Source organism: Bactrocera tryoni, chromosome 1 (assembly GCF_016617805.1).
Source record: "Bactrocera tryoni isolate S06 chromosome 1, CSIRO_BtryS06_freeze2, whole genome shotgun sequence".
In the NCBI taxonomy this organism is placed as follows: Eukaryota; Metazoa; Arthropoda; class Insecta; order Diptera; family Tephritidae; genus Bactrocera; species Bactrocera tryoni.
This window is the reverse complement of record NC_052499.1, coordinates 34,851,171-34,878,711: the sequence shown is the minus strand read 5'-3', so window position 1 is coordinate 34,878,711 and position 27,541 is coordinate 34,851,171. Positions and strand designations below refer to the sequence as shown.

At 36.3% G+C, this 27,541-nt stretch overlaps 2 protein-coding genes across 2 annotated transcripts; one reads left to right on the top strand and one right to left on the bottom strand.

Moving 5' to 3' along the window:
* Positions 1 to 1,320: 1,320 nt before the first annotated feature.
* On the bottom strand, positions 1,321 to 26,059 carry LOC120766781 (peroxidase). The gene is made up of 10 exons (XM_040092473.1): positions 26,034 to 26,059; positions 24,839 to 25,012; positions 9,401 to 9,480; positions 6,649 to 6,739; positions 4,325 to 4,713; positions 4,087 to 4,260; positions 2,882 to 3,812; positions 2,534 to 2,812; positions 1,600 to 1,699; positions 1,321 to 1,539 (listed from the first exon to the last, which is right to left on the bottom strand). Exons 1-10 carry the CDS (start codon positions 26,057 to 26,059, stop codon positions 1,489 to 1,491), a joined length of 2,295 nt encoding a protein of 764 aa, XP_039948407.1. The 3' UTR covers positions 1,321 to 1,488.
* Positions 10,120 to 16,497, top strand: LOC120778235. Its single transcript, XM_040109996.1, has 5 exons — positions 10,120 to 10,387; positions 15,480 to 15,671; positions 15,785 to 16,096; positions 16,150 to 16,279; positions 16,336 to 16,497. The coding sequence occupies exons 1-5, from the start codon at positions 10,157 to 10,159 to the stop codon at positions 16,419 to 16,421; spliced, it is 951 nt and encodes a 316-aa protein (XP_039965930.1). The 5' UTR covers positions 10,120 to 10,156; the 3' UTR covers positions 16,422 to 16,497.
* Positions 26,060 to 27,541: the final 1,482 nt, after the last annotated feature.

Genomic DNA, 27,541 nt, shown 5'->3' with positions numbered 1-27,541 from the left:
ATCTTTCCTCCGAGTCTCGCTCAGTTCCATACTTCCCCCACACTAACTACTGTCTCCTTATATAAAGGACCGATCGTTCTTCGTTTTCGCAAGCCCAATTATTTTTGAACAGAGTGTCTAACACATTCCTTTCTTATCTCAGGAATAAATTGATTCTAATTATCTGACAACAGCTGTATGTATAATATTCATTGGCTAAATTAATAAAATACGCTCAAATTGCAACCTAAAAATAATTTACTTTGATTTTGAAACCAGAACTGTCATTGAGTATTAACACGCACCGTATCGTAGGGATAAAATGAAGTATTCTAATAAATTGGGATAGGAAGTACACATTGTGTCCAGATTTTTTACTTTTGAGGAACATTTTTTGTTCACCTAATACTTAGTTTTGTTTAGCTTGGTGTCCAAGTAGTGATGGTGAGTTTTGATGAACTGTTTATCTACAATAAATAAAAAGAAAACATTTGTTGGTTAGTAAATAATCGAACCTCTGAAAACTTTCTCGACGAATTGACTGACGATGCGTCACCTTCCCCAAAGCGCCGCAATATTTGATACACTGTATACCCGCCAAAACGGAAATACACCTTTTATTCTACCACAGTGAACAAATTAGCAGCGCCATCTATTGCCTATGAGTCGAACGGTCGCTACATAACAACAGCTGGCGCTGAGAGGAAGCGCATAAATGCAGCAATTGAAATTCAATAGCTCTATGTTCACTCTTATTAAGGAAGAGAAAAATTTAGTACGTCATTTAAAGATCAATACGAACTGGCGCAGCTAGTTTGCATATATACTACCAATTGTAATAATAATTATACAAAATATTCATTTATTTTTTACGCAGATTATAACAAATTCATCATATCTTAAATTTCACTTTATACGTACTTGTAAACGAAGAACAATCTTTATGCAATGTGTATGTGTGTTCGCTTAAATTTCACTATTTATACTAAATATGTACATGGTTATTACAAAAACAAAAACATTTACACAAACATTCATGTACGAAGGAAATTTGAGAAAACAATAACCATAAAATTAATAATTATGTACATATATGTATGTATGTATCGAGCAGACGAAATGCGTGTTGAAAATTTTTGCAAATGCACGTGGTCAAAATAGTCCTAAAATTGTAGGCTATTGATGTGAGAAAATCATAAAGCTGCTATATAAGCAATAAATGTATGAATATGATAAACATTTTGACACTTATTTTCTAGTGGAAGGCAACAAAGTGACTTAGAGAGGTTAGTACCTATCAATGTAAGTATGTATTGTACATAAATAGTGAGTATTTGCTTTTGAATGTAGAAATTGAAGAAAGTAAATGTAATAGCGCTATTCGTTCCAAATCTCTATACTTTAGTTGTTTTAACGCCCAAAGTTTAATACTTAACGTTAAATTTCAAAATTAAATCAACAAATTAAAAAGACGTTTGCCTCATCTTGTTCATGATCCAGCTATCCAGTCTATTTTTTCTTAAAATTCAGCAATGTGTCAGGTATTTCATTAATAAAGTTCTGAAAAAAGTGTTTAAATATCAGATTAGTAAATAAAATATTAATTTCATTTTTTCTTACGTATACTGGCTGATGTCCTACTTCGGGACTGGAGTAGTCGGCCCATTTTGTCAGATCAATTGATGGAATTATGCCGCTCTTGCAAGGCACCCTTGGATTACTAAAACAATTGGAATATATTTAGAAAAGTGTGCAATTGAAGGACGGTGTTAATTAATAGAACAATACGTTATAAGGTCGGCATACCTTAAGGGGGTATTCTAGTCTCGAAATTTTAAAAAATCGATTTTTTTTTTATATTTCCAAAATTTAACTATTCAAGAATATGTGTACAATAGGATTTTTCCAAATTCAAATTGTTTTCGGAGATATAGGCATTTTTCTGACCCGGCATCCTGGTTCGGCCGGAACTAATCGAACAAAAGACTTTACGCGAAACTTTAAACGCGATACCCACGATTTCTCAGGTGCTACTGAACCGATTTACTTGAAATTTTTATAGAGTCTTCTTTATAGGCTTGTCTATGGTTGTAACTAGCCCCATCCCCAAATTTTTATTTTTATTATTTTTAAAAAATTCGAAATAGTCAGAAAAAGTGATCAAAAAAAAATTTTTTTTTCAGGCAGTCGCCATTTTTAAAAAAAAAAATTTTCCACTTTTCCTTTTTTTTATTGGTTTCAAAAAACTAGGAGGGTTGAAATCATGGGCATGGTCACTTGGGAATTTTTAGAGACCCCCCAATTCGTCAGCTCATAATTTTTGAAATTTTTAAATTTCGGTTTGTTTTTCTGTACTCTTCTAAAATTAACAAATAATTAATAAAAAATGGATAATAAAAATATTAATTGCCTTTTTTTTACGACACTTTAAAAATTACCTGAAATTTATGCTTCTATGTAGACTAGAATACCCCTTTAAGGGCTAAAAATGTGTAAATAATTTGGAGAGTAACAGACATTTACTCTTCTTTTCATGTGTTCAATAAAAACTTACATTTCATGATCTGGCAACACCATAGGGTATATCTGTACGGTGTCGATAAGATCGGTGTTATCACATATAAGGCGTGATAGCTTGGCCTTTCGCAGTTCTTGTAACTGCTCTGGAGTGAATGATGATGGTTGGTTCGGAAGCTCATACCAGAAACGGTCGCCCCGGCGAGAGTAACTCATCTGAGTTGCGATAACGCATGCAAAGGTGGGTCCCAGCATAGAACCCGGTAAAGGCTTCTCTGAAACACCGCCCGACCAAAGATCAATATCAGCTGGATGTCTTTAAGCAAAACATAAAAAAAAAATTAAAATCAAAATCAAAAAAAAAAAAACAGAAATTCGCACTTACTCAAAAATGCTTTCGTAACGAACAATTGTGTCGTTTGGCATTGAACCAAACATTTCCTCCCACGATGTCGAGGTGGGCAGGCCACAGAACTTTCTAAATTCCATATAACCAGGCAAACCGAATTCACGGCCACGCTGCATATTAAACGCCACTAAATCCAATCCGTATCGCGCACCCTCTTTTTTGAAGAGATGATTCGTTACCTCCTGTGTAATTGAGTCATCCATCGCTTGCGCCACTTGATTCATCAAACCCATAAAATATTCATCTAGCACACCAGCACGATACAAGTCATACGGGCGACGAATTAAATCCGATAAACGTTTCGAGGCTATAAATTTATGTGCTTTAGACCAACGCTCCACGGCGGTGGGTAGTAAAGAGTGTCCAAAACGAAATGCAGCACCAGCAAAAGCATCAATAATACCAGGATTGACTTTGGAGTCATAGCCATCCCAGTAGCCATCCTTCTGTAGCACCAAACCGAACTTCTCCATCACCTCTTTGCCCAATAATATCGGTAAGAACTCGTTATACGTCACATGTTGCACAATAGCAATATTGATGCGACGTGCTTCTTGGAAAATCGTTTCATCGTCCCAATGTTTATTGATTTGGCCTAATGCGGTCGCTATGCGATTATGTTCGCGCGCCATCAATGTGTGCATGCACGTTAGCACCAGCTGTTCGTTCACCCGAATCTCACCTCCTTCAAAGCAAAACATGCTTTTGTTCGGGCGCGTGCATCCCTCATCGGGTATGTCGAGCTTCAATGGCAACAAATCCTTAAGCCCATATTCTTGGAAGACGGGATTCATACGCATTAAGCCACCATAGCCAGTTCGAAGCTTTCGAGCGAACTTTTCCGTAACGCCGTATACAGTGTTGGCGTCAATCACACCAGTGAGTGTATTGAATTGTTGGCGCGACCCTGAAAATAGAATATTTATTAGATTAATGTGTTGGTAATTTTAGTATTCAAATTTTCGTTTAGTAGAATTTAGTTGTTATAGCATAACTTTTTGAGATAGTGGAATATTTGCCTAATCGGACTTCAAAAGTGCTCAAGAAATTCACAAGATAATTCTGTTTTTTAACAAATATAAGAATAAAAATTTTTGTATTTCCCTTCCCTAATTTAGCTATTTCATAAAACTTCTCTCGTCATGAGAACATTGTAGCTTTAAATCGTAACGAATGCTTACCTAGCCGACAGCCGGGCCGTGGTGATGGGAAAGCGCGTACAAAATCAATGCATTTCACATTAAAGAGCCGATAGAAATAGTCATCGTCTGGAACCCGAATCTCATTGCAATATGGATGCTTAAGGTGTAGTGGACGTTTGCAGCACTCTTCCGGATCATTTCGATTGATAGGATCTGTGAGAAAAACGAAGATCAATAAAATCTAAAGCACAACAAGAAGTATAAACAGGAAACCCACCCAGCGGTGTACCCGTAAGTGTGAAATCGTGATCCATGAATTGTCCCCAAGCGATCACCATGACAGTGCCAGCGTGGTCGTGGTAACCATCATCCGGATGCATTGTACGCGAAACAATACGAGAAATTGGTAAATCATGTCCGGTCACTGAAATGCGTGGTGCATTTATACCATCCGCATATAGTGGACCAATCAGACGCTGGAACGGCGCCATGGTGGCACCCCAAGTGGGATGATCGATGTTATTGCACAGCCCATCGAAGCGGCGATATTTTCCCGGTCGGCACTCAACTCCCGCAAAAAAAGGTGGGCACACATCTCGAATGAGGGTTTTCGATGTGTCAATAGTGGGCAGACCTTTTTCAATTTCTTCATAAGACAGGCCGTAACTAATATAGAAAAAAGTTCATATATACGTTTAATATATAATACATACATACAATGTATCATGCTCATTATGCACCTGGATGACATAAAGGGCGAATGATACCAATAGTGCATAAGCAGCAAATTACCAAACGAATGCAATGGGTCAAGCCTACATGGTAATATAGTGTAGTATGAACAAACTTATATGTTTATAAAGTAATAGACACATGCGCAAACTGTAAGCACTGCATATGTTTTTCACTGAAACCGATAAACGTTCCACAAACGGTCTACCTATAAAACACTCTCCTAAATAAGAGCTTCGGACAAGTCGCAAAGAAATGTTGTATTGAAAAGAAAAAAAATCGAAATCACATAACGTAGATGATGCTTTTAGAGCAAACGTTCAAAGGCGTCTAATGCTTTGGGGCAATTCAAAAGTTAATTCTTTTGCAGTCTTTAAGTAGTCTTTACGTAGTAGTGAATATAAGGTGAAATTTCACTGTGTTACCGTGCTGTGTTAAAATGGTTTTATCTGAAGGCAATCATCTAAATTATTCCGAAAAATACACGAAAAATTGGACCCACTCAATACACGCTTTAGCTTGGAGATTTCAAGCATGCCAAGTCAATGCTGGGAAGTTAAATTTTTCAATTGCAACTGGCCCTTATTAAAAGGACCACAAACTAGTAAGCCCCCTTAGCGAAACATGTTTTTCTTGTGTTTTCATTTTATTGTGGTAATTAATTCTACACACCGAGTAAACCAAGTAAAATGATTATCATACAGTTTAATATATAAGCATAATTAAGCAACCATATAAATCGAAGCGAGGTATGTTTGTTATAGTATAGTACATAGTTATAGTATGAACAGACGCGCTATTTCTAACATTTTGGCCACAGCTGTATTTATTACCAATAATTGCCAATAGCATTATTAGACGCAGTATTGCGCGCCGACAATTTGTCAGAAATTACAGCATATGTATATCAATACAAATATATTGAAATGCCACCCACATTAATGGCTATTTACTCTTTTCATTTCAACCAACATCTGTTGAGCCTCCAAGTTAACAACTTAATGCCAATCGCTAAACCTTTACGCTTCTAATTCATGCGAATTTTTCGCGCTGACTCTTTTTGGAAAATGATAATAGCAGTGTCGAGCCAAGTTATTCTTCCGTTCGCACACGCAGAACTGCTGCCTAACTGTAAATGTTGCAAAATTATCAAATTAACCTAGTTTGAAGTGTGGCCGGCAGCTGACCGTTAAGTATAAAATATGCAATTAACCAAATCCTTATATGGCAATATGAAAAGGAAACGAGAATAACATAGAGAATAATTAAACAGAAAATATGTATCTCAGCTGCCAATATGCGTTATTTGCTAAAAACAAATACGTTTGGAGCTTAATTGAGAAATTCGATTACTCTACTCACAATTATTTTTTAGCTTTTACTTAAAACGTTTAATAGATCAATGAACAACTGTACATATTCGGATAACTACGAGTATTTAATAATCGCCGTCGTCCAGTGTCAGTATTGACAAAAAGATGGCAAATTATTTTATTTAAAATGTTAGAGTATAAATGATGGACAATTTGTTTCAAAACATTTTCAAGCAATTTATGTATTTTTATTTATGAATTTTCGAGTAACCCAAAAGTGAAAATTCAGTGTATATAAACAATTAAATTTATACACAAATAATGTAATACTAATTGTTTAGAGAGCTGCACGTTCATTTACTTCTCTTTTAACTACCTTACAATGCCATTTCTGTTCCTCTGTAACATTTGTTGTGAATTGAATATACGCAAAAAATTGGGTTTGTGTTCAAGTTTTTGGTGTTATGCTCCCACTCGTTAATGACAAATGCATTTTGTAAGAGTACTGAGAAATATTTATATATAAGTAAAATAGCTACGAATATTTTCTACTTACGTCCTCGCTAACTGTATCGAAATGTCCAGCAGCAGCTCACCGACTGTAGCCAATTCTTCCGTTTTCCAATCACCTTTCGGCTGCGCCACATCTGAAATTCCAAAGTATTTTAGAATATACAGTTACGTTGATCTATGTATATGTATATGCATACTTTTAGTCTTATCATAACATGCGTTGGTGTAAAAAAGTCAAAAAGATTTAAAATATAGTATCAAGAATTGATTTTGTCATTAACACGAGCAAATAAGACAAGTATTTTGAAATTAACGCCAACTAAAGCTTTTTAGTACTACACAAAGTCAGTATTTGGAAACGAACAGATTGTTTACGATTTGACCCCGCCAGCAGTTATCTCATCAACTATTTTCTTTTTATTAAAATTAACTCGTCGAAAAAACTGTTTTAAACTTTTTCCTCTGACAGAAAAACTCCATATTTGAATCTAGTCTTTTTATCCAGAATTTCTAATTCGCTTTTAATCTTGTTCTCTTTCTTACCAGAACTACTTTTCTTGAGTTTATTGTACTACAGTTTGGCCTTGTGGTTATATTGGATAAAGTAAGGCCAGTCAATTCGCTTTATCAAATATACAACTCTAGCAACAGCAAGTTGAATTGAATATAAAGAAATATGTGCCAGTTTACAAGACAACAAATATTTCACTTTTATCCATACGAGGGGGAACTTTACGAGTTGATGGGAAATTATTGCAATGATCTCGTAGGGATGAAATGTCATCAATTTGGCAAAACTGCACTACAAACAATTAAGGAAGGACGAAAACAATATAGACCGATATAATCGGTATATAATTAGGAGTAACGAAAAACATTGCATGTCATATTTCACCCATTTTGGTACCTATACAGCCAAGATAATACGTCTAACTAATTTGAACCGATGTTATCCGTTTTCAACATTTCAATTAACAAAACGAAATACACGAAAAGCTTCTGAGAGAAGTGTGTATTAAAAATGAGCGAATTATATAAACTAATAACCATACAAATTAAAATCGCTTATACAACTTTATAACGGCTACTTTTTACAATAATAAAAGTAGATATCTATGTAACTATCTGGGCATGTTAGAATAACTTGCTTCATATTTTACAGCTTCGTATGAACGATTAATGTTAAATTAGCAATGAATTCAGTCTCAAGTACTTTTAATAATGAAGGAAAAGGAATTCAAAAAGTGTGCAGTACCTTCACGTAAAATAATTGCCCACTTTTCCTTCCTTAACCTTCGTATACCTTATTTCCAGTATCCAAATATGGAAACATATTCAAATATTGTTTTTCTACTTTTGTACTCTTAAAATATATTCTGCAAAGTTAAACTTGTTTTATTTTTGTAACATTACATTTGATAGTGAATGGATTAGTCGAATTTCAATCATATTACAAAGAATGAAATGGTTAAGAACAAAGATTTTCAAAATGTTGAACATAATCTATATAAATGAAAATGAATTGTTGTTCGTTAGTCTGATTAAAACTCGAGAACGGCTGATTTTGGTTTTAAAATCTTTGTCGTAGTCCAGGGTAGGTCTAAACGGTAAGACGACAATTCTGATTTATAACTGAGGAACGGCTAAACCGATTTGGCTGAAAATTGGAGGGAAGGTAGCTTAGAACCAGGGTAAGGACATAGGATACCTTTTATCTCTTTATGTCAAAATTTAATACAACTCATAAATACAAAAATTATATTTTAAATCATAAGCATTTGTACAAAATTCATGTTTGTAGGAATTATTTGAATATATGCGTACAATTTTAAACAGAGTCTTCTTAAAAATAATACAATTGCTAAATATTTGGAATAGAAGAAAAGAACTGCAACCAACTACGCAGTGAAATAGAGTATAACTGGCTCAATAATCAGTCGTTGAGTATGTATTATAGCACGTGCATCCCAAAAGACTGATGTCATAACCTTTCCAGCCGCCTTTTTCGTTGCCACGCTTGAGGAGTCCACTGGAATGACTGTCGATTGGGCTCCAGTGGGAAATGATGGAGCTATGTTTCTATCACTGACGAACAATTTTGGTTTTATTACAATTAAAGAGCACTCAAATACTTCTCAGAATCAGTTATTCGTTGTTTTTGTTGAATTACGAACTTGCGAAGCGCCCACTTTGCACAGTGCTTTCGCCACTTTAAGCTTAGCAAATATGTATCTTTTCATCGGTGGATTTCCCTGAGCCCAAATTCAACAGTATTTTCCCCAAAAAAAGCAATGCTTTATTAACACACGAAATGCTTTATGATCCATTTTTTGTATACTAACACAAGTAGCTTTACGAAAATGCTATATCGCATTAACTAATAGTTATAATCCAACTAATAGAAATCATATAGATGTTAGTAGTAGTATTATCTATGTATCAGCCACAGTGAAGCGTGGACGGGTCCTTTAGTAACTTCTAAACAAAAGCTTCGGACTTAATTATCTAGCGTGCTTAGTGCATTTTTTATAATTAGATAAATTTCCCGACACCGTTCACTTTTAGATGACATCTCAATTTTGATGTGTAAATAATGGGATTACAGCTATACCTACTTATTATAAATATGTATAACGTTATTTTAAGTTTCATTAGCTTATATTGAATTGCAGTAGATAACTAATAACTAGATCTGTGTACTCTTCCTCTATATTGATATTAGATATACATATATACTTTTACATATAAATGTATGGGAGCGTTAATGATTACAATTGTTTAAGTACGATACATACGGATTCGCTTTCGAGCATCCAAATAGGCGGCGTTCACTGCATCATAGGTAATGCAGGTGCTATCTGCTGTGTAGGGATTTCTGCAAAATAGTTAAAATAAATAATTAGAGCTGAGTTAAAAACAAAGTCACAAATACATATGTAAATATATCCATGTTTAGAAATACATATATACATTATACCAACGGTTTCCAAGTAAAATAAAGTCTATCGAGGGTGTTAAAATACCCACTTTATTTCATTCATCCACCAACATGTATAGCCGCGAACAAATCGACTAATAATTGCATTTCATCACATGCTTTAGTAACCCACTTCATCTATTCTTTATTACCCAATCAACTTGTTGCTTGCTTATCGTTTAAGGACACTCTCAGCGCCCACAGCACAAAACGGCGGGAAACACATCATAAAAACGAGTATACTATATATCACATGAGCGTAGGAGAGTTCAATGCCTGCGTCAGCATGTCTTGAACAACAACAGACTGACGAAAATACAAATTACGTCAGGACACATACAATTGTGCATACCCATATGCCTCCCATTGTGGAGCAAACAAAGAGGCGTATGCCAGAAGGACTGTAAGGAAGCTGATAATCACATTATTGCCGTTTGAAGGCGTAAATGCCGACACTCGCATATGGAGCAAGTAGTAAGACAATCTATTGCACTATTGCGTAAAAATGCCGTAATCCTGATCACAGTAGTCCTTTGGTATTGTAGCGCTTCGGTTGTATCGCTATCTAGAGCTTATGTGCGAAATGTTTTGCGGTAAAGTCGACGCAAAGTTGAAGTTGCAGCAGTTGGCAGTAAAGTGCAAAGAAAGGTGTCTGGATCCGAAAGCATTCAGTTGTGTAGAGAAAGTTTTGTGTGAAACTGAAAGTGAAAATGCGAGTAAACGATGGAAATTCTTAAATTTTTGCTTGATTTTTATTCTCTCGGCTTATGGATACAATTATTTCTGCAAGGAAATGTCTTCAAAGGTATGCCGAAGTATTGGGTAGGCAATGTAAATGTTCAAACGAAAGAACACGCTTTTTTATACTTATGGTACAATGCAGAGATAGAAAATTCCGTACAATTGTGCATTATCTAAAAATCTTAAATTCCGCCAATTGAATTTTATCCAATAACCTGGTATACAGTATAATCGCCATTTTCAACCTATGATTTTTTAAAATACCAATCAAAGAGATCAACCGAAGTAACTCCGGGATATCTGGGTAATCGTCCATGCATATGCCATTGGAAACATTCACCTAAGTAAATATTGAGATATTATATATAAGTATCGTAAATAGAATTACTATTGCTTAAACTAAGTCACAAATAATGTCACAAAGTGAGTTTGGTACTGAAGATCACGGATGCGTTGGCACCTGTAGTTTAAAATATTTTTGTACACTGAATCAGTCCATAACCACGTCCTGGTTGGTCGTGCCACGTCAATACAGATCTCCTAAACCACTTTAGCTAAAGCAATCAAAATTGCTCAAAACCTCCTCCTCCAACAGTGTTAAAATGGGTGAAATCGAAACTCGCCCTATAACGGTTATGGGAAAAAGCACTAAAAGCGCGATAACTCATTAAAAAAATTCTTCAGAGACATTAAGTTTTGCAGCCGAGATGATAAACAAAATTTTATAGAAGCGGGACATAGGCTCATCTTTAAGTGAAAACCAATATCTTAGGATCTACTCAACCAATTTCAAGTAAATTCGGTAGGTAACATTATACAGGCATTACTATGTTACAGTGCGAGATCGATCTAAAACTGCGTCATATACCGAAACTATGGACTCTAATGCCTACAGCTAAGTTTTTACCAAAAACATGTGTCAGTATGTGAGATCTATTAGGAGCGCAACTAAGTTCTCGATGTTTGTCAATAGATGGCTCCAGCCGTTAGTGGTGATCGATTTCGATATATCCAAAAATTGAAATCGTGATAAACTTAACCTAAACATTTGAAAAAACTGTGCTTCCACAGTGACTTTGTTTATGTGTCATATACTTTTGTTTGTACGAATATGTCCAATTTTATGCCAAATAATCGTCACTTGCGGGAAGTGTTGATTCTCATCTTTCAGTCAAAGAAATCGGCGGTTAAAGCACAGCGGGAAATCCAAAAACTTTACGGAATTCGATATTACAACCGTACACGTAAAGACATCACAAACAACTTCGAAGAAGGAGAATTGGAGATATTGCTCGATGAGAATCTGTGCTATTTTAAAGCGACTAGATTCATAGGGAATGATTCTTTACATAACCTTATAACCTCAATACCGGGTGAGGCCCGAAAAAGTGATTCTGCTGCATTACAACGCTCAGCCTCACGTTGCCAAATCTGGTATGGCTCAAAAGCAGTTCCACTCACAAGACGACATCGAAAAAGTCATGATTAGCGATGGGCAATACTTCGAATAATTCATTTCTAACATTCATGTCCATGAAACTAACCGCTCATTCTCAAAGTTCATACATTTTCACCCGAGTATGACTCACTTGATTGGAATCAATACTACACTACTCGAATAATTGATTGGTTCAATTGAAGAAACTAAGCTGATATTATTTGAGTTGAACCAAAGGCGGCCATAGATTGTTCGTGTTGCATCAAATCAGTTGACGCTGGTCGGTAATTGTCACGATCAACAATGTTGTGCATAATGAGCCGACGAAAGGCCATCAACATCAGCTCATGATTACCACGTCGATAAAATAAAGGAATTGGTGCTTAAGTATCGACAATTTACTATCAGAGATTTTACTGACATCGTTGGAGTAACGGAAGGATCAGTGAAAACTATTTTAAAAATCATATGGCCCTAAGAAAATAGAAAGCACGATGGTGTCCAAAACACTAAATTTTATTCGAAAAACAGCGTCGAGTAAACGTCTGTGAAACAATGCTTTCCGACTACCGGAATGTTGTGAAACATATTGGTCTACAACTTTGCTTCCGCCGTTTTTTTTTTTGTAAATTTAAGGCTTTATTGTATAAAAAAGGTTAGAAAAATGTTATTCAAAATATTGGCCGTCGCTAGCTACTACTTTTAACCATCTTTCTGGCAGCATGCGTATTCCGTGACGAATGAACTCCTTATCAATCCAATTTTTGACTTCTTCATAAAAACTGAGGTGCTTGTTAGCTAGACCGTGTGCCATCGATCGGAACAAGTGGTAGTCAGATGGAGCAACGTCTTAAGAATACCAGACCACCTTTGCGACGTGAGGCCGAGCATTGTCATGCTGGAGAATGACTTTATCGTGTCTTTCCTCGTACTGTGGCCGTTTTTTTTTAGTGCTCGGCGCAAACGCATCAGTTGCGTTCGGTATCGATCTCCTGTGATGGTTTCACTTGGCTTTATCAGCTCATAATATATCACCCCCAGCTAGTCCCACCAATTGCAGAGCATAACCTTGGCGCCATGAATGTTCGGTTTTGCCGTCGACGTGGAGGCATGTCCAGGCTTTCCCCATGACTTTCTTCGCTTAGGATTATCGTAGTGGAGCCATTTTTCGTCGCCAGTTACAATGCGATGTAAAAATACCTTTCGGTTGTGCCTTTGAAGCAGCTGTTCACATGCAAAGACATCTCTTGGTTTCACGTCGTAAGGAACCCAGTTTCCTTGTTTCTGAATCATCCCCATGGCTTTGAGGCGTTTTGATACGGCTTGCTGTCTCACTTGCAACGATTCGGCCAATTCCTCTTGGGTTTGAAACGCATCTTGATCGAGTAATGCTTCCAATTCAGAATCTTCGAAAATCTTCTCCCTTCCACCACCATCCCGGTCTTCGACTTCATTATCACCATTCTTAAAACGTTGAAACCATTCGCGACATGTTCTTGCACTTAGGACAGCCTCACCGTATGTATCCGAAAGCCTTCGATGAGCCTCAGCCTCATTTTTCTTGGAATTAAAAAAATAAAAGCAAAATTTCCCGCAAGTCGAGAATTCGGCTCAAAAAGTGACATTTTCAGTTGAGAATAAATTTTGGATGCAAACAGATCTCTACAAATATTTTGTTGGGTTAGTGTTGACACAAATGTCCACGATCGATATAAAACGATTAAATCGATTTAATCGCCCAGTGCTTGACCCTAAAGACATCTATTGGAAAACGGCGGAAGCAAAGTTGTAGACCAATATTATTACCGATGAGTATTAGATCTATGCTTACGACTCGGAAACGAACGATCAGTCTGCGGAATATCGTGGCAAAGTTAACAAGGGCCGACAACTTTTTGCTTTTGCACCACGTAAGGCACCGGCACTGCATTGATTCATCATGAGTTTTCTTTGCCAAATTTTAAACTAATATCATTGAAGGTTATTCTGGTAATTGACTTTAATAACTGTTTTGAGGATTGGAAAAACCTTGGTAAAAGTGTGTTGGAGCCATGTGGGATTACTTTGACGCCATAGATTTTGAAAAATAAATTAAGAATTTTAAAAATATAAACAAAGTCTTACTATTTTTTACTCATAGTAGTATACTATAGTTTAATACCGAAAATATGCAAAATTATATTTTAATACATATATTTATTATCTCTATTATAACATTCCTTAAGGGACACCTAGGCAGCCAATTTAAGATTGCTAAAAATATGGATTGCTAGCAATATTGCCAATGGAATGGAGACCCTTATAAAAAGTATAAAACGGGAATTCTGCAAAGTTTTCCAATTCGTGCAACGGCACATCAACAAAACACGCTCACAACAAAATATGCAATGGCTGCATAATATGACAATTCAAAACTCACTTTCATGTGTTAGCTGTCACATGCCCACATACATCTCGCTGATATTTCCGTTTTTACAATTAGGTGTATTCGTGTTCTTGCAAATTTTTGTTTAGGATTTTTGAGCTTCATGCAATCTTGCAATAGCTAAAGAAACCCCCTACTGACTGCGGAACTGTCAACGCAGCGTATACCATAAGTACGCGAAATTGTAAGGCTGACGTTGGTTCTTTGAGGCACAAAATGACCGCCATTTCTCAACACACGCCGCACAACTATGAAGATGATTCTTCAAATGTACGAGGGCTGCTATATATATTCTGGCCTAGGGCAACACTAAGTGTTGCCAGGTGCAATCTGACATTTCCATTGGAAAGTTTGACATTTTTTAGCATAACATCACTCAGAACGTTTTGTCATTTAATCGTGAATTGTTTTATTTACAGGGAATTAAAAAATTCATCTCGGCCAAAAAGTGGAATTAACTCGTGAACATTTTCGTGCGATCATTTTTCACAACTTTCGACGTGGATTATCACGACAAGAGTGCATCGATTAACTAAAATCTTTGTATGGCTATGAAACACCATTCTATAGCACTGTGAAAAACTGGTATAACGAATTCAATCGTGGCCGACGCTCGCTCAAAGACGAATTCCGTGAAGGTCGTCCAAAAACAGCCGTTGTGCCAGAAAACATCGATGCCGTACGTGAACTGATAATGCAAGACCGTCATGTAACATACCTTCAGATAGAGGCATGCCTATGCATTTCTCCCAACAGCATACATTCGATATTGCATGAACACCTGGCCGTAAAAAAGGTTTGTTCTCGTTGGATCCCGCACAATTTCACAATCGCTCAAAAAAAGGCTCGTGTAAAGAAATGCTGAAAAAATACGATCGCGGTGCTTCAAAAGACGTTTATAAGATCGTCACAGGTAACGAATCATGGATCTATTCGTATGAGCCCGAAACAAAACAGCAATCGACAAAAAAAAATAAAAGTAAAAAAAAATTAAAAAATTACCATTTTCGTTAATAAATATGCCTATTTACATTATAAAGGCCAGAAATATATATAGCAACCAACGTATTACATTGAAAATCAGCACAATAAATGAAAGAATGGGAATATTTTTTTATACATTAGATAATCTCTTATTCATATAGTTATGTATGCATTTCTCAAGTTTGTATCCTTAGTGTGTTCACTGGTACTTTTGGTTAATCAATCAACTATGATTTTAATAAAGGTGGCCAAGAAAAAACTGTTGAAAACCCTTAAAATACCAAAGATATAATAAAGTAATTATTGCAGCGCTGTCTACTAGAGTTGCCAAGAGCACTTCGATATGCTTTTCGACCTTCTGAAGACTGCAGCTTTTGTGATAAAATAGAAAATGCAATACGTTTACGTGGCATAACAAGTGAGGAATTCGCATCGAGATATGCCTATGGAGGAGGGCCAGTCATAGTGGAGGATGCCACAAAAAATTGGACAGCACTAACTGTGAGTACTTTTTTAAGATTAGAGCGCACCTTTTCTCAGATATTTATGTTTCGTACTATTTCAGATATGACTTATTTATTTCAAATGACTAAGAGTATTTATTTTTTTTGTAGAAATTCAATTACTGGTACTTCCGTGACATTTATGTCAATGCAAAACGCAAACAAAAAATACTCGATTGCCAGTTTCTGCCCTACCAGACAGGTTTCAAGAATCTTTACAAAGCCTTGGATATGCCTAAAGAACGCGTGGAGCTACAGCCTGGCTATCAGCCGTGGTATTTTGGCTGGAGTAATTGTAATCCCGAGACAGCTGAAGAATTTCGTAAGCATTATGGGCGTCCCTACTTTCTTCCACCCACATCCGAAAACAACGCAGTAGATTGGTTCTTCATCGGCACAGCTGGACTGGGTGCACACATGCATGTAAGTATAAATGAAGCAAGCTCGTAAATAGTATTTTAATGTACTTGCCATAGATCGACAATGTGCGTCTACCATCGTGGCAAGCACAGCTGTCGGGCAGTAAACGATGGCTACTCGCACCTCCACCGGAATGCTACTTCAAATGTAAACGCTTCGACACCATCGTTCGAAAGGGGGACATAAGTAAGTTTTTTTCCTAGGTAAAGGTATATTTTAAAAAATATTTATTATCTTCTTAGTTGTTTTAGATACCAATAAGTGGTACCACCAGACGTTCGTGCAACCGGGGGAAATCAGTCTTACCATTGGAGCTGAGTATGACTAATTAATGTCGAATGTTCCATGTAAACATTTTCGAGAATCATGAGCTTGATTTTAAATAAAATTTATTTCTAATATTATATTTAAGTTAAAGAAAAATAACTCAATATAAATTAGTATATATTTTTCTTAAAAGCAGTTACTACAGTAAAATACTTTAGCAAGACGTACCATACACTGTAGAAAAGTCATATCAAGCTCTTTAAATACTATCCGGTTTGAACTCGGCTACCAAAAATGAATAAATGAAAAGTAAAACATAATATTTCATATTCCTCAAAACATAATCTAAGTTATCTAAAAACCAGGTCATTTCTTCAAGTACATGAGTATCTGGGCTTGGGAGCAATCAACTTGCCATTGACCCTTTTAACTTCTTGCAATCAAAATTTCAAGATATTTTTAAGTCGTGGAACTCATTCTGATTTTATTTATGTAAATTAAGTTATGAAGTACTTCTTGTAGAAGTGCATACAAAAACATGGGAACAAAAATACTTTTTATGCCTCATAGATCAGCCCATTACAATACTAAATTCAACTACGAATATCGTCTACCCAGAATAAGACCACAGAGGTTGAATGATGAACAAAGTGCAAGCTTTATAACTTGTTAATACCTCGGAAATCAAAGCTTTCATACTAAATCTAACTATACTATAAGACTTGCATAAATTAAATACCTCTACAAGACTTATATTATGTATATATAAAACAATATCTAATTGATAATATTTGCATAAAAAACTATTTTAGTACGCGATAATTATATTAATTTTTTGAGGTATTCGATATTTATTTCTCATTTGCAATCATGATTTACTCATTCGAACTAGTTTTAGCCTCGTCAATTACGGCATTTTTTCCAGGCGCGCATTGAACTTTATTAAGTGCAATTTTACATCAGTACGCAGACCCTAATTCAATTCAAGTATCTGCGAACTAAAAAAAAAACTCGCTGGAGATTTCAACATAAATGGTGTCGGCTGGTTGAAGGTGACTTGAAATGCCGTTAAACAACTAGCCATTGATTTTGGATCAAGAGTACTTTTTTTGTCTGCAAGGCGACATTTTTGCACTGCCACATGACCAGCCGACCAGCCGACCAGCCAAGCCAGCTGGTGGCACTTCCAGACCAATCTGGTGAACTGAAAATTTTATATACATACACATATGTTCGTACTCGTATCTCATTGCAGATACGAAGAAAGCTATCTTGCAATAGCAACCAGGCGAAAGATAAGTAATATTACAACGCTCGCTTTCGGTAATCTCTAAGTTACACTTTTCATTGCGTAAGTACATCCTCGCTGCTCGGTCTAGGCCTTGTTGGTATGGACTGGTTATTTCTAAAGAGTCACGTGGCAACACTTCGCAAAGTTAGAGAAAATTTAAAACGGCCAAAGTCGGCAATAAAAATTTGCCAGTAACTTGTTGAATTAAATTTTAGCAAATGCCTCACGCGTTTTGTTGTCCCAGTCAACGGTGTAATTACTATAATGTGGTCCATAAGTGTGCGACGCGAAACCAAATTTGTAGTTGTGTGTTTACATGCATGCATATAAATATGCATGTTTTATAATATATTTCGTTACTGTTAGCATGTAATAGTAATTGGATAATGCGATTACTTATGCAACAGACTATGATGAGACAACGATAAACATAGCGAACACCTATTATGTAGGCTTGGGTAAAAGTAAACTCCATATTATTATTAAATGTGAACGAAAGATAATCGTTTGGATTTATATCACTTTTTCGTTTTAAATTATAGCTTAGTCACAGCACTCGCCATTTTAAATCCAATTCAAGTTCAAACTCCATAATTCCATTTTGTACTAAAATCATTGCCAAAGCGACAATCATAGATTTCAATTTGAGAAATTTTGTGGTTTCTGGAGCAGCTGCAGAATGCACCCAAGTCCATTCACTTCACACCCAAAATAACAACTTTAGAATATACATATATTTTAAACCGTTGACATCTGCGACATTGGATTAAACAAAGCTTTAGAAATCACTCATTATTCCCGTCCTGCTATATGGTGCAGAGGCTTAGACGATGACAACAACTGATGAGTCGACGTCGAGAGAAATGTTTGGTCCTTTGCGCGTTGGCCACAGCGAATATCGCATTCGATGGAACGATGAGCTGCATGAGATATACCACGACATTGACATAGTTCAGCGAATTGAAAAACTCGGCTATAACTACGTAACCGGTTTCTACGCCAGTGAAAAAGAAGAAGAACATTTTAAGTAGGTATTACTCACCTAACCAGCCTCCGTCAGATGAATAAAACGACCTGCAGGTTACCGCATACATCATCGCTGTTGTGAATCATTTCAAATTGAAAGAGAAGGACGTTTTGAAGGTCCGAATGTTACCTTGCACCATTGCAAATATAGCCGATATTAAGAGCAATGTGGAAATGAATTTCTGATCAATGGACTGGGAAGATGGGCCTACCAAACGCTGTGTACCGTTACGAAGCAATTCCGGCACCCACTTCTTCGCTCTACAATGTGGCATACCGACTAGATTTAAATCGCAGCTTCATTTCGTACATCTTTGGCACAGTTTGTATATCTTTAATCAACAGATTGCTTAGTTATACTCTTCCTATTAAAAAGTTATGTGCGTAATTGCTGAAAATATTAAATGCGGAGTGAATTTTGGCGATTTGACTCTGTAGTCACGCACTCGCTTCGCACTTTCGTTTGCAGTCACTGAATTTCAAACTAGGAAAACTAGTCTTCCACCACATTTACTTGGAAAATTCATTTTTAGACTTCCCTTTTGGCTCTATTCGCTTAGACAAAATGAGTGATATAAATAAAAATACAATGAAACAAGTAAAAACAGCAAGTGCGTCATGTGACTTCGTGCCGGTTGGCAACAAGCCGCCATTGCAGCAAAACAACGACTTGACCACGAGAAAAGACAAAAATACGAGTATTAAAACTGAACCGTAGAGGTGAATACACTCTTATTTGTGCCTCTATTCGTTAGGGATGCGTAAAATACGATAGGTATAGCAATATCTCGGAAAAAAGTTTTTTTTTAGAAAGTTTGCCAATCTTCTTAAAGGTTTACTGATTCATTAATCACATTAAACGATTTTAGTCAAATTTAGCATACTGTATCATGGATCTGATAAGTCCCCCTTAGGAGTATTTTTCTTAGCGGAAGGTTTATGGCTCTTGGCGCATTGGCAACTTCGAGTACCGCAGTTGAAGGGACGATGAGTTGTACGAGATAAGAGACAGCGGTCACAGCGCTGGCTAGGTCACGTTGCCCGGATGAAAAAGAATACTCCAACTTTTAAGGCCTTCGATTCAGTAGACGCCGGTGGAAGCAGAGGAAGAGGAAGAAGGTCTCCGTTGAAAAGTTGAGGTAGAAAAGGCCTGGCTGCACTTGGTATCTTGAATTGGCGCCAAATATCGAAAAGAAGAAACGACTGGCTTAACTCGCTATAACCGCGTAAGCGGTACCAAAACCAGTAAAGAAGAACGCTAAGAAATTATGATATAGAACTGTAATTTAGCACAGGGGATCGTATTAGCAAAGGGCACCAGTGGACTAAAAATTTTGAAAAAGGGGGCGTAACCCGGCCTTTATTTGGTTTACTGAACATACCTCTTAAATCGCTTCCAATAACCAATTCGTTCACGACAAATACCTTTAGCATCCCTATCGATATGCTCGATATAAGCCCGTCCATTTAACAGTACTGTGTACAGTAAGAGGAATACAATTTTACACCAGATGGTATGAGTGAATTTTATAGGAGCCGAGGTAAGCACTGGACTATGGGAACGGCACCGCCTAATTTTAGGCTAAATACCATATCTAAGGACCCGCGGAACCGATTTCAACTATTTTTAGTCCATGACATTCATCTCATGTCCCTATGTCACAGTGCAAAAGTGGACGAAATCGGACTACGGCGACGAATTCCCATATAGCACAATTTTAAATTTTATTTGGTTCTTTCATTTTCCACTGCACAAATCAAGAAGCAATTAATATAACATGATAAAACTTTGCACGAATAATGCGTTTAGAGTATGCCACTTTGTGACCAAAAATTGTCTAAATCCAATCAAAACTGTTCAAGCCCCTGGGTACCGACTATGCGGACCCTAGTACCTATAGTTGACTTTTTAGAGAAAATCCGTCAATAATAGTTAGGAAGCGCAAGAATCACCGCCGGCTAAATACCTTCGAAAGGATTCACCTTCATTGCTTGACAAAATCAAAGCGAAAATTACACTAAATCGTCCTGAAGCGGTTTAGTCTGTTTTAGCCATTACCGCAAGCTATTAACATGCCGCTTTCTAATTAAATGCTCCCTGGGTTTCGTTGGATTACCTCACATACCATAATTAATCTATGTGGAGTAAAGTCAGCCAAGTGTTCAGTTTTCAGCCGATTTTAGACCCAAACTATGTAATGAGATCTGGAATGCCAATAAATATGTGTTCCAAGTTTCATCAAGACCCCTCAATTTTTATCGCTGAGCCACGCGAAATTCATGATGAGACGATGCTGATCATTTATATATTTACTATATATATAACTCTATATTTATCCTGATTAGGTGAACAGGAGTATAAAAAAATGTGTTTATCCTTTTTTCTAAGAATATTGTGGAATTATTGAGGTATAATGTTAATACAATAAAGTGTGCATTGAGGATTTTTACAAGTTTTTGAATGTTTACGATTATTTTTATTACCAACTTATAGATGTTGTGTACCTTAAATGTAAGTTGTTGTATTTTTATGTAACTTCCTTTTACATATTTTGTTTCTAATTTGACCGAAATATTAATAATTTACATTAGTTCCAATTGCATTTAACTTTAAAATTAACTTTGAAAATTAATATTTAGCTATATTTTGGTTATGCTCGGAATAAATCCAGATTCAGTTGTAGAAATCGGTCCTAAATCCCTACCAACGAAGCAAAACACATTTCAATACCTTCACTTTCCACTTGATTTCACTGATGAATGCCCTCATTTAGTTGGCGAGAAACAATAAGTGTGGGCGTTTACTATGAGTGCATAATTCCGCAAAAGTAAAAAAAAGACAATAATTGATTTCCACTTTAGGTATAAATACCCACATTCACTTAATTATGTATGAACTCATCGCTACTCTATTGTACATATGTAGAAATGTAATGCTAATGAACCTGAATGTATCCGAATCCTTTCAAATGTGTATGAGCGCTCCAAGCAGTGGTTAAGTTGCTTCCGAAAAAGTGAAATGTCTAATGCAAAAGTAGATCAAATCTATGACTTCAAAAAACAAAATTAAAAAAGATAGAAATTGGTGAAAGTGCAAATCACTAAACCACTTAGGGCACCAATTGAAACGAAATTGTTTTAAAATTTTGAAGTACAGTGGACACTATTATGCAATATCTTTATTTTGAATGTTTTCAAAAGCACCCACACAACTTTAAAGTTGGACTACTCATTGCAAAACCACAATTGAGACTTCCGTTTTAATAGAAAGTTCATTGCTTGATACGCAGCGATAGACAGCTACTATATATGAGTGCGTAAGTAATTTAACTTTACAAAATGACGACTTGAATAATCCGTAAAAGTAATAAAAATCCTTACAACTTCCATCGGATAAATAGTTGAGGAAGCACCGACTTCTGATCCGATGACAAACAAATGTTAACTCTGTACACCAAACTTTTTCTCACTCTAAATAATAATGATCATAAAAGAATTGGTTAAAATGCAGACATTTTCGAAATAGTTCCACTGAACACACGCTTTCTAACTTAGCCGAGTAGTCACCTTTTGCACATTATACATTTGTGCCACGACTCTGTGGTTACCGAAAAGTCGTTAGAGCGAACTGCCAGCTGCAGCTATAATTTGGTCTTATGATTCGCCGTTTCTTTGGTGTCTGGTTGGTGAGCGAATGCCACAGCTGTTACAGGCGATGATGCAATAGTGCATCCGTCGCCTTTCATACATAACCAAATACAACTGAATCTGCCAAGCTGTGGGGCGAGCTGCCGTGGCATGAAATTCACCAGCGAATCTTCGGTTTACAATGCAATCTGCGATGGCTTGTGGCAGTATGAGAACGTCGCATCGGTATACCTTTTAAAACTGATCTCGTCGTTTGCGGGCTGTGGCGCAGCCGCGGCAACAACAATGCCGTTACATTCGAAGATGTTTTTGGTCATATGATGGTTTTACTTGAGCATGTACATATGTTAACTGGTAGGACGGTATTTATTTCAAATTACTCACTCAATTTTGTTCGTCTGCTTGCGGCGCCTCTCATATCAGCTCACATTGCAATAGTAAGCACTTAGTGCACTTGCCGCACTGCTGACACCTGAACATGTTGTCAGTTCTTATGGGTTTCTTTTGTTTTTGCACGACACCAACAAGCTGCCGCTCCATTTGTTTTAATAGCGTGCAAAATCAAGCAGAAAATTAGTTTGTTACAAGTTTTATTGCTGTTCGAATATTCATTACACATCACTTTACATACATACATATATGGAACATTACATGCAAATGAGTTCACTTACTTTCGTTGGCGGTTAAACATACTACATACATAGGTACAATCGTCTTGATATTTTATTTGTTTGCGAAAATTGTGGTAAAGTAATTACAGAAATCCTTGAAAAGATTGTATATATGTATAGGTAACAATTTGGTATATGTCTACACTTGTGATTAAGTAGAGCTTAGTTTATTCGAGCAGGAAAAAATAATAAGCAGTTGCTTTCGAGAATCCCTTTGCGATTTTCAAGTAAGTAACGGGGCAGCTGTGTGGTTTTCAATGACAAAGTTCGAAGTTGATATTTTTGTTAATTGATTTATGCTCAATTTGATTTGCCATTTCTTAATAAACAGACTTACTCCGGAACAACAATCGCGCAAATTTATTGCCAAAGTAATAATTCGGTAGGCGCTCTGCTTTTTTGGTGGAGTGGGTAACAAAACTATCCCATTTGCAGTGATTATAATCCACAAGCCATTGTAGAAATCGTTAAATCCCCAAAAAGTCACTAATTAGTTTAACTTATGGGCAGTTCCATGTTTCTTCAAAAATACAACCGCACATGTGGTATTATTACAGTCAATGGGGAACTCTATAGACGTGTGGATGACATAGCACGAAGCTAGTGAAACGATACATTTATTGAAGGAAAATTCTGGTGAGCGCATTTCGCATTGTGGGACTGTGGAGTGGCCAAGATCTTGTGATTAAACACCACTGGACTGTTTTTTATGGTTACGTGAAATCGTTTGCCTACGCACATAATGCCAATGCGATTGATATCTTGGAAGAGAATATTCGGCGCGTTATAGCTGACATAGGGCCCCAATTGCTGAAGAAAGTGATCGGGCCTCTCTGCTGGAATTAATTCGAACCAGCCGCGGCGGTCACTTCACCATATTTCAAAAATAATGGCAAACCCTTATCTTTATAACAAACCTCAATTCTTGACCAAAATGTTGAATTATATGCGTTTTATTTCTTCTTGAAAAACCCATGTCTAAACAAACAACATTTACATTGTCACAGTGAACTCAACCCCCCATGATTGTTATAATTTTTGAAAGACGAATATTATATATAAAGGCAGATTTCTTTCAACATACTTTATTAAAGTAAATTATTTGCATAAAATCCATGCCGGTCATTTGGAGTTCACATATTTAGATAATTGGATCTTTGATCAGTGGCGAATTGCTGAAGAAGCCTCTTTCACCATTCGCTATAGCTACAACAATTATAATAAATAAATAAATAAATAAAAATTAAATAAATACATACATATTTATGGCAGTTTTGTTGGCATTATTTGCGGCCGGCAATTGCAATTACTCAATGACTCTTGCCCTGCCGAAACAGGCAGGGTGCGAACAACATAAATATATACATATGTTCTATGTTCTAAGGAAGAGGATTATTGCACAGTAGTGTACAAGTAGTTATAAACTGCAATTGGAAGCCGAGGCACGAGGCGACCAGCGTCTTACGACTTTTGTGTTTTAGTTTGTGAACACGCGCCCACTCATAATAAATTATGTATCGCACTTAATAAATATTTGTGACAATCAGCGTATTACATTTTCTATCAAAATATGTTCAACAAGAAAGTAAATCTTTAACACTTTTGTGGCTTTGAAGTAACATGACAATGCCTTTATTTTTACTTTTTCTTTATCCAATAAAGTTATGTGGATATTATATTCTCGACCAGATTTTCTAATTGTTTGAATACTGAAATCAATTTCGCTGACTCAAAATTAACCTGTATTTGTAAAGGTACGTTTATATATACATCAACCTTTAGGTGGACACAGCACAACCAAGTATATGCAGTAATGATTTGGAAAAGTATTAGTTAACTTACATTGTGCCACGGAAAAGATTCACATTGTAATCATAGACTGATGAGCGTCCGGGTCCCGAGAGTATCAATGCGCATTCGCTGCCGGTATGTGTGTTGAGGTGCTCACCAAAGTGGTTAAATTGTGCAAATGTGTTGAGACATGGCGCTAATATGGCCGCGGTGAATAATAATAGTCTGTAAGAAAAAAATACAGTTGTAAGCAATGCTTTGTAATAGTTTAAATTTCTCTGGCATATAAAATTGTTATGCATATCCGCAAATCGGTTCAAACCGATTCTCACGGCTTCCAGACGTGCGAAGTAGAGCAACGCACATACACTTTTTGCTGCCTCGAAGTCACTACTTCATTTGTTTTACCGACAATCTACGGCGCAATTTATAAACGCTCATTCATAGTGACTTACTTCCCAATCGATTGGATATATGTGATCAACCCAAGCGTGACGATGGTGATTAATCATTTTTAGCTGTCGAAATTTAACATTCGCTGTCATTCAAAGCGATATTTCTGCAAATATTTACTTTAACTTGTTTTTTTTTTCTCTAGAAAAATGAGTACAATTTTGTATTTGGCTTGGTAGTTACACCCTGTTGTTGACGGATACTGAGCTGGTACTAGCCATACTCCGGTCGCTATTCGAATTCACCCAATATTTATTGCTTGACAGCATGTCGAAGGCTTATTAGGGCCAATAAGCTTTTCAATGTGTCGGTGTGTGTTCATGCTGATAAGTAACAGTGAATACCAGTTGTTGAAGACCACTTGGAAAAGAAATGCCCAAAGATTTTTCAAACACGTTCACCTTCAATTTTGCCATAACAAAAACAATTTGGAGGTCTTAGGTTTACGCCATGGGCTATTTCTGAGTGCTTTGTGGGGCAATTAAATGCAATTGAACAGAGATTAATTGAATTGGAGGTGTCGAAGTGAAAGTCCCAACAATGTGTGATTATTATGTATAAAAATAAGTACGTAAGTATGTATATGTGTACTTAGAGTATCTCGTACTTTTACAAATTTGTGATGGGCTACTTCTTTTGTATTTGGTTCACAAATATTTTCGAAAGGAACTGTGACAACATTACATTTGGATCGTAATTGAGCATATTTTTCGATTTGTACTTTCTAAATTAAATTGATCTTGGCTTAATATAATTAAATATTATCTGTACAATATTATTTTCTGGGACTAACGGCTTGGCGGAGATATCATTTACCATCTTGCAACATTATCATTAAAACTATCGCAGATGCCCAATATATACTTTATTTCTGGAAGTATTTACAACTTATAAAAATGACAACAAAGAATATTGTGAGAACAACTCCATAAACGAAGAAACTTGTTATATTCCTTGTGTATGGATATCAGGATCAGGTTCTGCACTTAGCACAACTTAGGGTTAATTTAAAAAGAAGATGTAATTTGATGTCTTAAACTGCCTCAAATTAAAAAAAAAAAACCAAACAAAGCAGTTATAGGATTTCATTTTCACCAATTAGTCTAAAAGCCAGTTAAGTAAATAATTAGTATTCTCCTTATTCCTGACATTCGACAACGAACGAAATTAAAATGAAGAACTATTTCCGCTAGTGAAACATAACATCTATACCCCTCTTCGCAAGAGGTATTTTCGAGAAGTTTCGAACTTACTCGTTAACGTACCTCACTAACTATCACCAGTCTATTTGGAGTACAGTCAGCCGAAACTTCGAAAATTCTGATATGAGTTACATATATATGTAGGGACTAGGTCAAGTTTTCTCTCTATTTTATCCATTTTAGGCACAAAGATACACTGTTGTTCGTAAAATATGCTTTCATATTTTCATTGATATAACTCACATATTGGGCGATATATGCGGTATAAAGTCACCCAGAAGTTCGAAAGTGTATATATTAGGGATATGCGGTTAAGGAAGTATTTACCCGATGCAACCAATTTTTGATATTTAGACATACTATTATATTATGAAGAAAGGATTCTCTCAATTTCAATTATATATCTCACACATTGACCGATATTTTCAGTAAAAAGTCAACTATAGGCATTGGGTTCCCGTCCTGCTAAATGGTGCAGAGGCATGGACAATGACAACATCTTATGAGTCGACCTTACGAGTTTTCAAGAGAAAATTCTGCGGAAGATGTATGGTTTTTTGCGCATTTCCAACGGTGAATATCGCATTCGATGGAACGATAAGCTGTACGAGTTATACTACTGTGATCCCATTGAAAGGTGATTTTTAAACTCTCGCAACAATGTTGCTAAGGAGAGTATTATAGTTTTGTTCACATAACGGTTGTTTGTAAGTCCTAAAACTAAAAGAGTCAGATATAGGGTTATATATACCAAAGTGATCAGGGTGACGAGTAGAGTCGAAATCCGGATGTCTGTCTGTCCGTCTGTCCGTCCGTCCGTCCGTCTGTCCGTCCGTCTGTCCGTCCGTCCGTGCAAGCTGTAACTTGAGTAAAAATTGAGATATCATGATGAAACTTGGTACACGTATTCCTTGGCTCCATAAGAAGGTTAAGTTCGAAGATGGGCAAAATCGGCCCACTGCCACGCCCACAAAATGGCGGAAACCGAAAACCTATAAAGTGTCATAACTAAGCCATAAATAAAGATATTAAAATGAAATTTGGCACAAGGGATCGCATTAGGGAGGGGCATATTTGGACGTAATTTTTTTCGAAAAGT